Source organism: Silene latifolia, chromosome 10 (assembly GCF_048544455.1).
Source record: "Silene latifolia isolate original U9 population chromosome 10, ASM4854445v1, whole genome shotgun sequence".
Taxonomy (NCBI): domain Eukaryota; kingdom Viridiplantae; phylum Streptophyta; class Magnoliopsida; order Caryophyllales; family Caryophyllaceae; genus Silene; species Silene latifolia.
Genome location: NC_133535.1, coordinates 43,477,269 through 43,493,194, shown reverse-complemented (window position 1 = coordinate 43,493,194; position 15,926 = coordinate 43,477,269). Strand labels below are relative to the sequence as shown.

At 36.3% G+C, this 15,926-nt stretch overlaps 1 protein-coding gene across 1 annotated transcript; it reads left to right on the top strand.

The window, feature by feature from the left end:
• Positions 1-6,648: 6,648 nt before the first annotated feature.
• LOC141607515 (uncharacterized) lies at positions 6,649-8,725 on the top strand. Its single transcript, XM_074426873.1, has 3 exons — positions 6,649-6,771; positions 7,616-8,056; positions 8,174-8,725. The coding sequence occupies exons 1-3, from the start codon at positions 6,649-6,651 to the stop codon at positions 8,723-8,725; spliced, it is 1,116 nt and encodes a 371-aa protein (XP_074282974.1).
• Positions 8,726-15,926: the final 7,201 nt, after the last annotated feature.

The following is a 15,926-nucleotide window of genomic DNA, read 5'->3' as shown; positions in this document are numbered from 1 at the left end:
TTGTTTCGTATTTTGTAATTACCTTTTGTTTATCGAGTCATTTCTTGTAATTCGTTTGTAATTAGTTTTCTATTTGGTCGAGTCAAATGATTTACAAAAACCTTAGTCTTATTTGGTTAGATAGTTGTGCTCCGATTCATGTAAGAGCGTAGTAAATCGCATGTTGTTTAAAGCAACATGGCCTGATTTATGCTAATGCATGCTTTGGTGTGTGACCCAATGTCTAATTCGATAAGATTAAGCGAAAGCACACATTACGAGGAGTGACCCAAGGCCGTGAGTCATGTAGACCGTGGGCCACCCCTTTGTGCACGTTTTCCTAGGCCGAATGGCCATGTGTCGTGTATGGTGTCGTATATAGCAATTGTATTTAGATCGAGTTGTATCTCTAAATTCTCGTTGTGTCGGCATGAAATGCCTGGGTTGTAATAGGGTAGATCCCAACGGCTCCCCCATTCCCCCTAAGCCTTGTTTGCTTTGTTTTGTATGTTGTTAGATCAATCAATCCACATGCTAAATTACAACTTTGACAAAGTTAGTTTAGTTGCATCTAAAACGACATAGAAATTGTTGTCACATTTTAGGGTTTAAAATGATGTTTGCATATCATATATCGTAGTAGCTACGACCTTGTTTGAAATCCGATACTTGACTTAGTAGAGGCCGTTATTGACGGGCGGGGTTAGGTGTCCTTATGGGCTTCCTAACACGTACCCTCACCCCTTACTCAAAATCTATGGTTTGTGGATCCGTCTAAATACCATTGGATTACGAGAGTCATTCAAATCGAGTGATACAGGGTACAAGTCTTTATCTTTAATCACTCGTAGTCGATTGGCTTTATGCTTTTCGATGAAAGGTGTAAAGTTGACTTGAACGGTTCCAAGTTCCCAAAAAACTTGGTGGCGACTCTAATTTGTCTTAATTCGATTCGAAGGAACCTCGAGTCGATTATGCCTAGTGTGGATCCCGCGAACGCAGTTCCCGCGGGCGTTGTCCACAGTATTACACCTTCTCCGCCAACCACCCTTCTTCCACCTCCCCATCTGCCACCCGCCGCCTCCCCCTTCTAAAAAACATCGATTGTAGCCGCCTTGGCTGAAGTGGTTAACAATGCCCCCCTTCTCTTCCAACGAAGCTATCCCTTTCTCTCTTTCCCCAATGAGAGAGTCCACGACCTAATATTCAGGTGCACCACCGCCTATATCGCCTTACTCAACGCCGCCTCCACCTACCATTGCCCCACCCATGATCGCCTGTTCACCACCACTAACAACTAATCTTCCCAACAGTGGTTCAACAAACCACAAACAAAAAATTCAACTTTTTTAAAAAAAAAAAAATTATATGCAATTAACAAATTAATTATCAATTTTACATCCAAATTATTGTCTTTTTTTTTTGTAAAATGTAAGAAGTTCCATTAAACACAATAACTCAATTAGTACGAGCTACTCTAATTTGAACATACATCACACAAATAAGTACCCACATCTAAGCAACCTATTTCATTAATTCAATTCTACTCAACCATGTTAGGCCCCTATTATTTATAGTCGTCTTGATCCTAGTATGTATCCTCGTCTTTTCAAACTTTCTGACATTTGCCAAGACTATTTCAAGCTTCATCAAACATGAATCAACCCTTACTTCATTTCTCTACATCCGGATGGAATAGTAGAATGCCATACTCAGCCTAGTATCGCTTTCCTTGCATTAAACCAATCCAAGCCAAAACATTTGTTGAAGGGACTTGAATGTTGCATAAACGAGTCATACCAGCAATTAGCTTTTCACTGTATTTGCAACTCTGGAATATATGAGCATGAGTCTCAGTCACAATTCCACACAATAGACACAAGTCATCAGAACACCATCCTAGTTCTTGTAACCTGGCTTCAACATGTAATGCTTCTCTTGCCATAAGTCAATCAATAAACTGGGGTTTAAGAACACACCAAGAATTCCAAATGTGTTTATGCCACTAAAAATTCGGAAATCTCTAATGAATCAACTCATATCCACCGCTCACTGAGTATCCTCTTATGTCACTAATCCACTTACCAGACCAATATCCCACTAAAACTAATCTCTGACCCTACAAATGGATTTCCAACCTCAACTCACATCAGTTTAAGGATTATAAGCAACCCAGGGAGTATAAATAAACAGCATATTCAAGGCTTTAAGCATGTTTGACCAATCGATATGCCAAATTTAATTTAATGTTTGGTAAACAGCATATTGAAATAGAATATGTTGTTTCACAACACGTTGCTTACCCCAACATATTGGTTAGGATATTCTAAAATTAGGAAAATTTATTCAATTTTACAAAGAAGACTAACAATATGTTAATCTAAATATGTTAATTACCAAACAATTAAACTAATTCTCCTAATTAAAATATGTTGGTCAAACCTTCTAGTATAATATGTAATTTATAATCTATTTATGCTGAAATTAATCTGTTGATTACCAAACAAGTTAGTAGAAGTGAATTTTTATATCAAATAACGGTAATAGAATAAGGTTATTAGATCTTAATAGCACGTTTCAGTAACATATTTCATTAGCGAATTGCAATTAAGTGTTTGGTAAATAGTAGATATGTTTAATACTAAAAATGAGACGATGAATCTATTATTACGATATGCTACTAAACCGAAAAACAGTAGATTGACTCTAATATGTCATTAGAATTTACTATTTACTTGACACAACAAATAAACATATTTACGATCAATTATACATTTTATCCTTGAAATATGCCAAATTTTATTTAATACTTCCTTTGTTCCATAGAATAGTTTACGTTTAATTTTTTTACACATGGATCAAGACTCGTTTCTTTTGTTCATATCTTTAGTAACATTTATTAAAAATTGTAAAAGTTTATATTCATAATGCACTAGGTAACACAACTTAAACAAGGTCACATATAAATATCTTGTATGCTATATATTAAAAGTTGTTTTGAAGATTTTCAGCTCCTCGCTTAAAAATAATGGCCAAAAAGCACACGTAAGTAATTTTATGGCACATTAGAAGTATGTTGTTTACCAAATAGAGCCTAAGAAGAGTAGCCATGCCGATATTTAAGCTATGTTTTATAATATATAAATAAATGAGACGGTTGAATCTTATGGAGGCGTTAAAAAAAGAATTAAACATGTAAATAAATGATTGAGAAAAAATAAAGTAAAGTTGCTAACTAACTGAAAAAACGGAGAGAACAATAGCCTTGTGCGTATTGAGAAAGAAAATTATTCATCTCAATATCATGTCTGCCGATCGCTTGTTGACACATCATCCACAAAATATAATTTCGCATTTTTATTCTAGAAGGGTGGTGTATTAGAAGGGGGAGACAGTGAAATATAAGATGAAACATGAAAATAAATTAGTAATTTGATACATATTTATTCGACAAGTGTCCACTTAATCTAAAGCCCAACCCATTCAATTCGTTCAATTTCTTTGAGTTTTGACTAGATCTAGAAAATAAACTCGAAGACCGTTGACAAATCTAAAATATACCTAAAATCCAACTTATTAGCATGGAATTCGACATACTTGAAAAATATCTGATTGTGAATATCTGAATTGATAGTAAATGAACTGACTGACTCTAATGATTTTCCTCATTGATTCATTATTTAATAATGGTATTTGAATTAGTATCATTCCAAATGACAATTATAATAAGTGTTAAGCTAGTCCATTGACACAATTAAATAAAATTTTGACCAAAACCGAAGTAACCTCGTATTGACTCGACTCGATTTGTGCCCGAATCGGAATAGGAAAAATTGATTTAAATGGCTAACCGAAACGAATGGATCGAAATCAAACTGAAACTGAAACTAAGGTTAACACAAATATCACCGGTGTGATGTAACCCTTCGAACTCACATAAGAGAAGCGACCGAACGTTCTGAGTGAGCGAATTGCCATTTAACTAACAAACTCGTGGATATTGAGGTCCTTTTTCTCTAAGCTACAATTTTTTTTATTTTTTTTCAAAAAAAGTACATTCCGAAAAAATAAAACTTCTATCAAAGGGAACCAAATGAAAGACTTTCATAAAAATTCTCGTAGGATCTTGAATGAAATTTTCAAGGAATATATTGATTCTTCCCAAACTGATTAGACCGTAGGTGCGATGATTTAGTTCACCCGCAGGGTCTCTGGTTCAAGTCCTTGATGGTGTAATTACGTTACTGCGCCAGAGAAATATGTGTGCTAAAAATAGAATATTTTGCTTTTCTTCCGTCTTAAGATCTAAATGTTTCGTATATGCGCTCTCGAGATACGTTAGGCAAAGAATATTTTTTTTAGGAAAAAAAATAAAATAGGCAGTATTCCATTATAAGCCAATATAAGATCGGTAGATACAACCATGGATAACAGCTCCGACACCATTCCTACCCAAATCTAATCGAGTAGACTAGAGGAATAAGATAAGTCATACAATGAATTGCTCTATTTTCGTAGGTGCTCCCAACAAAATTAAATACAATCAAAATGGGATTTTTTATCTAGTAAAGCCTATTCTACTACATTATTTGTATGTTATTATGTGGGACATAGATACTCTACAGTTATTAAAAGAAGTGGAGGGTCCAGTTCTATGCTAGGATGATGATATGTGGCTTGAGGTCAAATCAAAGATTGTGATGGTTTCCTCTTTAAAAATTGCCCCTATTCTTTGATTGCTTCTTCATCTTTATCAAAATAAAGCCAATTCCTTTCTCCTCTCTCCCATGTTTTTTCTCTAGCAAATATATAATTACAACACATAAGTGTTCATCAATGGTGAAAAATGAGTGAAATTCACATTCAGCTTTTACAACTATAAAAAGTTAAGAGATAATTCTATCTTGTTCATTGATTGAAAAGAAATTAGCATTACTACACCATTAAAACCACTCCTGATAGCCACGACAAACCACCGGATCTTCACCCTTTACCAAACTGTCATCCCTCACCGGATCAAATGTTCACTGTCACAATTAGCTTAAAGAGGTAACGCATTAATCGAAGTCGATATCACCGTCGCCATTTTTTATTACCGCACTATGTCACCCTTTTAGGACAACTTCATTTCTGACAACATTTTGGCAAAGTGACAAATGGTGGAGGAGTAGCGGAGGAAAGAGGGTAAAGAGTAATTGACCTTTGTTTGATGAAGAGTCATGGGAAGGAAGACAAATTTCACTTGGGGGCAAATCACAACCCTTGATTTTGGTGCATCCGCGTGGTCATTATCTTACCTTAGTACTGGACCATCCAGCTATTTCCGTGTACTAGAGAGAATTTGGACTCTATAATGTAAGGGTACGTTTGATTTGTTTAGAGCAATCATATACAAGTAGGCTAGATGCTTAAAATGGTGGGGGATAATTTTAAACAAATTCACAATTGATCAAGATTAACTATTTTAAAACCCGTGAATTTCACGGACTGTTTTATAGTTAGATAATTACTTTCAAGCTAATACTTGTATATTGTTATTAAACTGAAAGTCATACTTGCTAAAGTCAATCTTTATATAAATATAAAACACAACAAATTAGAGTTGGTTATGTCTACGTACAATTTGTATCCATATTATTTTAACTAAAAGAAATTCTGAGCTTAAAACATGACTGGGATATAGACCTGTCAAATTTCGAACCCACCCACCCGTTTTTTTCAGGGTCAAGATTAAAAACAATCTTGAGGCGTAACCCTTTTGATCTGAACCCAAAATGGCTCCATTAATTTAGGATCAAAGCCTACTTGAACTGACCGACCAGGTGGGTAAAAAATAAATTAAGATTTTTATTAAAATATTACTTTTATATATATATATTTTATTTGAAAAAATACTTTAAAAAATATTATTTTTAGTAATTTCAATTTCAAACACGACTAAAAAAACAAATTTTATAGAACTTTTTATAATAAAATAATTCTTAAAATAACTTAATTATAATTTTTTCAGTATGGTTAATGTAAACATTGATTATGGTTGAAATAGAAATATTAAGTATGTTTAATTTTAAAAACATAATTTTTCGATCTATAAAAAGGCGTTAGAGACTAATATTTTACCCGTACTATGACCCTAACCCGACCCGTATTTGACCGGACCCGTATTCTGACTCTACATGTATGGTATAACCCGTTTGACAGGTCTATTAAGAAATTTAGACAACATATAGGATATATAACCTCACTTAATAGTAGAAAAAATTATCGAAAAAAATCTCACTCATAATTTAGAATGTCGTAAAATCTTCTACCGAAATAAAGTATAAAGATAGATGATAATTACTCCATATTAGTATTAAAGTACTAAATCATTACTTATAATGGTAGCAAGCCCACTCTTTTACCATCGTAAAATCTATTGCTTCATATTCTTTGGTTTTGAATGGTGAGATTTTTGGGCACTTTAATGGGGCAAAAGGGTTGAGGCAAGGTGACCCTCTTTTCCCTCTTTTATTCACCATTGCCATGGAGTATTTGAGTAGAATTCTGGCTTACACTACTAAAAACATGTCATTCAAATATCATCCTATGTGTAGTCCACTCCATTTATCACACCTCATGTTTGCTGATGACCTCTTGCTTTTTTGCAAAGGGGAGGTTTCTTCTATTATGGGGCTATTAAGATCTTTTGCCACATTCTCTGCTGCTTCTGGTCTTCAAATGAATTCTTCTAAGGGGGCGTTTGGTTCGGGGGCTTTAGGAAAGGGAAAGAGAATCAAATGGGACGATTCCGTTTGTTGTTGTTTGTTTGGCACAATTAAAGGGTAACCCATACCCTCCCTTACCCCCAAAACCATACTCACCCATACCCCTCCTCCCCCCCGGTAACTCCATAACCCCTTTTCCCTTCTACTCCCTGCCACTACTGCCACCAACACCCACCGTCAACCACTTCCACCAACACAACCACCATCAGCGACGCCGGCGGTCCCTCATTCCGGCCAACTCACCGGTGCACTCACCGGCGCTCCCTTGTTTTCCATTCGGACCCACTTCCAGCAGCATTTGCACCTTCCGAGCTATTTCATCCTTTTCGATTGAACCCATTTTTTAACAACAGAAAATAGAGACTTTCTGCAATGCTGGCGCAATATCCACTACATTCTTGAGAACATACATCTCCCCTACGCTTCCATCGTCAAGAAAACAAAGATTAATCATCTTCAACTTCGGCAAATTACAACTTGGTTGGGAAATCGTGCTGCAAACATCATGATGAAGATGTAGCTAGACGGAACAGCGAGGTGGTTGTCGGTGAGAAAACGACGGTGGGCCGTCGGTGAGAAAACGACGGTTGGCCGTCGGCGATGCTACTGTTGGTGGTCTCGGTGTGGGTAGTGGTGGTAGGTGGTGCGTGATGGCGGTGGCAGGTGGTGGAGTTAGTTTTAATGGTGACGATTCCCTTTCTCTTTAATATCCAACCAAACAATAAAGGATATTAGAGGTGATCCCATACCTTTCCCCTTCTTACCCTTTCTTGATTTCATTCCCTTACCCTTTCCCGTACCAAACGCCCCCTAAGTCTGATGCATACTTTAATGGAGTTCAGAGCTGGGTTAAAAATGATATTTTACAGGTTTCTGGGTTCAGTGAAGGGCAATTGGCTTTTAAGTACTTGGGGATACCTATTACTTGTGGGAGAATGCTTAAGGCTGACTGTCAGGTGTTGGTAGAAAAGTTGATTCAAAAAATTAGGAGTTTTGGGACTAAAAAACTTTCTTATGCTGGTAGATTGGTTTTAGTCAACTCTGTCCTTACTGCCATTTATAGTTATTGGATCAATATTTTTATCATTCCTAAAGGGGTCCTCAATAGAATCAATTCCATTTGTAGAAATTACTTATGGGATGAGAATGTGGATTATATTAGAGTTCCAATGGTAAGTTGGGAGAGGGTGTGTGCTCCTAAGTCTGAAGGAGGTCTGGGAATTAGAGACAGCTATTCCTGGAATGTGGCAGCAATTGGGAAGCTTGTTTGGTGGGTCTATTATAGCCCTGATAGACTTTGGGTGACTCAGGTGTATATAAAAGGTGGTCTATGGCCTAATTATCAACCATGTGATGATATCAGCTAGGGTTGGAAGCAGGTCTGTAAAGCTCGTGATCTTTTGGCTCCTGGTTACTTGGATGGACAGTGGATCATGGATCCTAAGGGTTATACTATGGGTAGTGGCTATGATATGCTGAGACAGAAATTCCAACCAGTGTCATGGCACAAAATTATTTGGCATCAGATTTGTATACCTAAGCATAAGTTTATCTGCTGGATGATTGCTAAGAGAGCTTTGATGCTTAAGGAAAAATTATTCTCCTTGGGTATTGCTCCTGATGATAGCTGCCTGTTATGTGGACAAGACACTGAGAGTTATGAGCACTTATTTCAGGCTTGTGTATATAGCAGACAGGTTTTAGATGAATTGGCTAGACTGTGTCAGGTGTTGTTCCCTCGGTCTGATCTTTTGGAATGGATTGAAGGCTATCAGTGTTCACAGCTGAAGAAAAGGGTGTTGATATGTGTTGTGCTGGCAGTATACTATCATCTTTGGCTTCAAAGGAATAGGGCTCAGGTTGATGGGGTGCTGCTGAGGCCTGCTGCTTTGTGTGCCCAGATTATGTGTGAGATTAGGCTACAACTTGCTACAAGGATTATTCTCCCTCCTGATGGGATTGATGGTATAGTTCTTTAATTTTGTCTTGTGTTATATCCTCTCCCTTATGAGGAGAGGAGTTAAAATGTATTATGTTTAAAATTGTTGTAGCTTGTAATAGCTGTTTCGTGCTTAATGGAAACTTACATTTCATCAAAAAAAAATAAATAAAAATTCAACGAAAAAACAAAAAACAAAAAATAATGAACCATGTAAGATAGTTCATTTCCTACAAAAGGTCAATTTGCTACAAAACATAATGAAAACAAGCAACCACAACTAAAACACGGAATTAGCTCATTAAATCACTAACATAGTGCAAATGACATGTAAAATAGAGCTAAAATATGGGGTTAAAATATATATAAAATGAACTTATCAAACTCCCCCAAGCTAAACCCTTACTTGTCCTCAAGCAAGCACACAATACAATGTATGATAAGGACAAGGGTACGAACAACAATTATCTCATCCAAATGCAATTCCCGTCTCGTAACTTTAGAGCACAATGAATCAAATCCTGAAACAACATGAGCATAGGTAAAATGTAACAACATGGATGAGATTTACGTGACGGCCTAGCATAAAGGACTTCACATGGACATTTCAACTCTTGCATGATCTTATTGACATCGGACTCCTCACGGGATTCACTCACACTCATAATATGAACATGACAATATATATGTGAATGACACTCTCCTATCTACGACTCAAGAGAATGCGTCCGCAATCTAGTATGGTAAATATTCCAAATCCCATGTAACAATGCTAACAAGAATGCACAAATATAAGCCAAGAGAAGAGATAAAAGAGCGAGGTTAGGGGTAATGGGTAAAAAAGTGGACAAACGAGTTTGGATTTGTGGAGTTAAAGGTCGAGCTAATCAACCATCCAAACGAGCAAAGAGTGCTTAAATAACCCAATACCGATCTTATAGCAATAAGTCATTGAACCAAAGCAGCATATGGCCCAAATTAAAACTTTCACAACACAAATTGAACTTTCCAACTCAATTTCTTCATAAACTATGGAAGATTAATCATCTTTTTCTTTCTCTTTTTCATTTCTTTTCTTTTCATCTTTCTGTCTTTGCTTCATTTTTTTCCAATTCATTTTTTTCTTCTTCCTTTCTCACTTTTCTTTCACAATACAACGGGAATTAGTGATCTCGTCAACATCATCAACCTCATAAAAGCACCCTAAACTCACCACGATGGTTACTAGCTCAACAAGGTAGGCATTTTGGTATGTAGCTAGAAACAAATATTTTGTAGAATATAATGAGGAAAGGCTCAAATGGGTGATGCATGTGAGAAATTATAACAATAATGCTTCATGTGCAAACTATCATAGCATGTCTAAGAATAAAGCATTAATGCCATACTTGTGCGTTTTGATGTAACGCACACCAAGAGGAGAAACTACACACTCTTAAATGAGACCGGGTAAAGATGTACCGGCCTTTTTGGAGGCTCTACCTTACCATTTATATAGCTTACCAATCTCAAGATCAAGTTTATTTTGTCCAAAATTCATCCTTCACCCACTATGTCAAGACATCTCCATGTAAGCAAACCCATAAAATGCGTGATTCATTAGCTTATAAAAAGGGAAATGCAAGGAAAGATGACATTATATATAAGACAAAAGGGTGAACACGACAAACACTTATTATGAAAAAATTTCAATTCTCAAATTTTTACTCAAATTTTTAGGTTTTTAGATTTCTCATAACTAGACTCACTAAATCCCTCCCCTGAGCTAGAACAATACATTGTCCTCAATGTGTAAAACAAAGAAGGACACCCAACACGGGAAGATGGGATGACACATGCGGAAATAAAGAAAGGAAAGAAAGCATACTAAAGTGTAGAAGCCTCCCCCAAGCTAGCTTGAAAATGGGGTAAAGTCCAATCCAAGTAGCAAAGTACCTGCGAAAGACAAGCTACTACATACAAAAGCAAGCTAAATTTCTTATTGTCCTAACTATTACATCAAAACTGAATTGAAATTGCAATTGTCCAAAAACTGTAAATTGTCTTAAAAAGCATAAATAAAACAAATTTCCCGAAATGAATATCCATTATCCTCTAAAAAGCATGTCAACGCCCTTAGAAGTTGATCATATTCCAGCGCATGAGCAATACACAAGCATATGTAAGCAATTGATAAGATATAAGCATGAAAGATCAAAGGCAAGAAAGGATTAATCTTATCAAAAATGCCCATGAGAGATTCAAATAGAACCACCGTACTCCACATGTCAGCAAGAGATGGAGCATCATGCTTAAGACCATAAAATAAACCATTAGTGCAAATATTATAATCATGAACGGTCTCAAATTGGTGGTATGAAAACACAACGTGGTAGAACTCAACAAAAATGAGGGGGGGGAGGGGGGGTGGGTTCATGGTTCATCCCATTTATCCTGAAAATCGCTAAGTCCTCCATCTACCTCAATTGGGTCAAGTATATCCTCCACGGAAGGATTTTCAAAGAAGTCTAAGGTCTCGGGTAAAATCTCATCCTTTTCATAGTAATCGGGCTCAACCTCATTCATGACATGTGTGTCAACTACCTCCTCCACGAAATGGTTAATTGGAACGACAATAGGGGCATTTCAATCAAGAAAGTCAGACTATTGTCATCGTCATCCAATAATTCAAAATTGTTAGGAGGAGAAGACTCACATTGAGAGGTTGGGAGAGCATAAGGAGAGGTAATGAACTCACATTGGCTTGCTTCCTTTTGAGAAAGTTGTTCCAAACGAGCTTGAAGCACTTTGAGCTCCTCTTGCATTCGCCACACATCGAATTGGCGCGCTAATTCCCGACATTCGGAAGCCATGAAATTCAATAAATTCCAAAGTTCCTCCCCAATCATGTAGTAGACACTCCCATTACTCAAGTTTAGAGCCAATTTACGGGTCTAAAAATCTATGCCACCAAGCACGAAATGACCCAAGTAAACCCCATCAAGGACATGCCCAAGGGAGATTAGACCATCGTAAAAATAGTAGAATCGGTCAAGATAGTCATGAAAAGGCTCATCTTGGAGTTGTGGGACGAATTTGTAATTCATTATGAAAGGCCAAGCTTTATTACCTACAAAATAGGCACTAAAACTACAAGGAAACCGTGAGAGAGATTCCAGGGAACAAGTGTTTCTCGAGACAAAATAAAACAAGATAAAATTCAACAACTAATTAGCAAACAAAACCTTGCTCCCCGGCAACGGCGCCAAAATTTGATAGGATTGTCGCAACCTAATCAAAGATAAATACCCTAGACACAAATGAATGTAGTAATAGCAGTCACACACAAGGAGACGGAAGTTGCTATATAAGTTGTTATGGGGTGAATTCTATCAAGGTCGATTAACGATTGGTTTGGTTGGGTTTACGCAACAATAATAATAAAGGGAGAGTCTAGGGAGGTCGGGTCACACATGCAAATTATGTAAATGCTCAAGTTAAACATAGGAGTTGATAAAATTGTTAATTGTTTAGGCTTAAAGATCACCACCTATCGGCCTTATTGTCAACCATAGGTCGGGTCCTAGAGAACTCTCGTTGTGTCTAGGTCGTCCTACTAACACATGTTTAGTCTAATTCAATTTCGTGGCTCTCGACTTATAAAAATGAATTAACAAATTTAATCTAAGATAGTGATGATTTATCAAAGACTAACAATCCAATGCAAACATGTGAAAAAAACAATGAAACGATATTATAGCATCCTAGTTCAACAATTGCAAGAACTACTTATGCATGATTTCTCTTATTCCCTAGACAAATTAACTACTCTTGGATAATATAAATTAGACTAATGACAAATGATAAAGTAAATATGATAATTAGTAAATGGAAATGGCAAAAGAATAATAAAGTAGTACTAGAAATGGGATTACCTTTATAATGGAAATAGAACTTGAATATAGAAGAACAAATACTTGAAATGGAAATTGCAAATGAACTTGAAATGTTTAAAGGAAATTACAATAAAAAAATGCTTAAAGGAAATCTAATCTAACCTAAACTAAGAACTGAAATGAGAGTATAAAAGTGGTGTAGAAGGTGTGTAAGAAGTATCGGATCAACACCTTTATATAGGAGTGGAGGGAGTAACGGAAATAAGGTGGATTAAGGGAACCCCAATCGGGGCCACCCCACCCCGATCGGGGCCGTGGCTTTTTCCATTTTCCTCTTAATACCGTCTTAACTTTACACTTAATGTTGATGCGAAATCCGATGCTTATGTCTTTATGCGTCCGTCTAAGGTATCTTAGACATCATTTGGTATCCAATGCAAGCTCTTATCATGTGCTTTCATTTGGATTTCATTTCTTTAAATATCCACCAACTAAGATTGGTTTCCTCTTGCTCGGATTTTCCAATTTCTTCCCAAAATGCCCCCATACTTCCCTGAACTTCTTTGCATGATCAAGACTTGCTCTCATTAGCCTCGAGAACTTGGGTGAATGCTAATTTGACGGAAAAAAGCTACTAAAAGCTCAATTTCCTACAAAACATAATGAAAAAAAAGCAAACATAACTAGAACACGGAATTAGCTCATTAAATCACTAACATAGTGCAAATCAATCAATATATATAACTAAAGGAGGCTTTTTTTTTCTAATTATACTATCAGTATTAGAATTAGGAGATAATTAATTATTTACAATTTTTCTATTGTAATTAGGAATATAATTTTTCTATTAAAAATGAGAATTAATTAATTATTTTACAATTTTCCTATTAGAAATAGGAGATAAATTAACAATTTATTAAGGCTTTTTTTTCCTAATTATACTAAGTCTTTTTTTTCCTAATTATACTATTAGAATTAGGAGATAATTTGTTATTTACAATTTTTTATTATAGTTAGGAATATAATTTTTCTATTAGAAATGAGAATTAATTAATTATTTTACAATTTTCCTATTAGAAATAGGAGATAAACTAACAATTTATTAAGACTTTTTTTTCCTAATTATACTATTAGAATTAGGAGATAATAATTATTTAAAAATTTTCTATTATAATTAGGAATATTATTTTCCTATTAGAAATGAGAATTAATTAATTATTTTATAATTTATTATTAGAAACAGGAAATAAATTAATTATCTACAATTTATTAATATTAAAAAATTATTCAGTAGTATTTGGTCACTTTTTATTAAATTATAAGGAAAAAAAACCTTTGATATATTTATAATACCCAATTTTATAACAACTTCCGATTAAAAAAATGAGGTATTATGAGGCTAAAAGGCACTAGGCCGAACCGGGTTGTGACAAATGTGCATGCATAATATGTACTACATGGAATTTACTCATGTAAAGAGTAAAATGAACGCTGAAATATGCCTCTACGTTTTTTGTTATTGCTAATGTCATATTTAATTATACATAATACGAAGTTTATTTTTCAAATGTCATATGTATTTCTCCTACTAATTTTAAAGTTATTTCCCTCACAATAGACTTCAACTTCTATTGATAATTTATTATTATATTATTTACATTCATTTGTCATTATATAAAAGTATATTAATCAAAATTTAAATAAGATATTCACAAATTATTGATAAGTACAAAGTTTGATATCTATTTTTCAAGGAGTATTAAAAGGTAAAGAAATTTGCTGCTAATTTGCGAATCGAAATTGTAACAACCCAGATTATAAAACAAAGGAAAAACTTATATAAAGAGCATATCAGAGTACGATACTGATAAAAGGGTCAAGGTGGCGGAAACACCTGACCAATCCGGTTCGTTACTAAATCCAAAACAAGCTAATACATTATTCAAAGGGTTCTTAAAACTGTAAACAAACTCCTAAACAATTTATTCATCTCGCCGCATAGCACTTCCCCAGCAAGATATCATCCAAACAGTAAACATCTGAACAACCTGAGAATAGGGGTCGACAGGAAGGATCGCCCCTGCGAAACTGACAGGTACGTCCTTCAAAGAATGGAGCAAGAAACAATCTCACCCGTAGGAAGGGATATAGAGGTATGAACGGATGAAGAGGAAGAGAGTCCAGCACGGACGGAAAAGGATTCGGATACAAAAGACATCGATGCACCCGTATCAAAAAGAACAAAAGCAGATAAAGAGTGAACGAGAAAGGTACCCGTAACCACATCTGGATTCGCATCTGCTTCAGCACGACTCATAACGAACACACGACCAGTCTTCGGAGCTTCAACCTTTGGCGCTTCCGCCTTTGGTTTCTGGGGACAGTCAACAGCCTTGTGTCCTGGAGCTTTACATGTGTAACATGTGATCGGAGTACCAGGAGCACAACTCGTACCCGGATGGTAGGGCTTCCGGCATCTGAAACAGGTCATACCCTCCCTAGCTTGACTCTGATCACGCGGGGCATACGGACGAGCCTCGAACTTCTGCTTCTTATGGGAAGTACTAGGAGCAACATAAGGCCTCTTTACGAACTTACTCTTCGCACTCTCCTCAGCCTCAGTAGCAAGAACTGAATCATAAATTCTAAGAGCACGATCATAAGCCTGTTGGAAAGAAGTTGAAGGAATACCAGACATAGCAGTCCGGACTTTAGGAGCTAGATTCTTCTCATAGCGACGAGTCCTTGAAACCTCGTCCATAGCTACAGAGGTAACGAAACGCGACAGCTTCACGAACTTGTTGGTGTACTCCTCAACGGTCATGGAACCTTGTTGTAGACGAAGGAACTCCTGCTCCTTCTGCCAACGCATCTCCTCGGGATAGAACCTCTTCTTCAGCACTTCAGAGAAAACAGCCCAACCATATCCCTGTTGAACTTCCAGACCAGCTCTAGCAAGAGCCCACCATTTGTCGGCCTCGTCTTTCAGATAATAGGTGGCGATATCCACCTTCTGATCCTCAGGACAACCAGTAGTGAGGAACAACTTCTCCATCTCTCGAATCCAAGCCTCCAAAGCAGTAGGATCATTCGCACCATCATAAGTCGGAGGACGGTGACGAGCAAAGCGATCAAACACAGTCGGCTGCGGATGGTTGTTGTTGTTGTTGTTGTTGTTGTTGTTGTTGTTGTTGTTGTTGTTGTTGTTGTTGTTGTTGTTGTTGTTGTTGTTGTTGTTGTTGTTGAGGTTATTAGTGAAACCTTCGGCCATAGATGCCAAAGCGGCCTCAAGTATCCTGATGCGATCAGCATCGGTCTCACCATTCGCGTTACGCACCATCTTCAAGAACGAAATCTCGTTATAAG

Bases quoted from the DNA above. Each gene is read 5' to 3' on its own strand.
- LOC141607515 (XM_074426873.1), top strand. From the start codon at position 6,649: ATGGGGCTATTAAGATCTTTTGCCACATTCTCTGCTGCTTCTGGTCTT. The intron at 6,772-7,615 runs GTTTGTTGTTGT...GATATTTTACAG, and splicing joins GAATCAAATGGGACGATTCC to GTTTCTGGGTTCAGTGAAGG. The intron at 8,057-8,173 runs GTGTATATAAAA...TTGGATGGACAG, and splicing joins ATAGACTTTGGGTGACTCAG to TGGATCATGGATCCTAAGGG.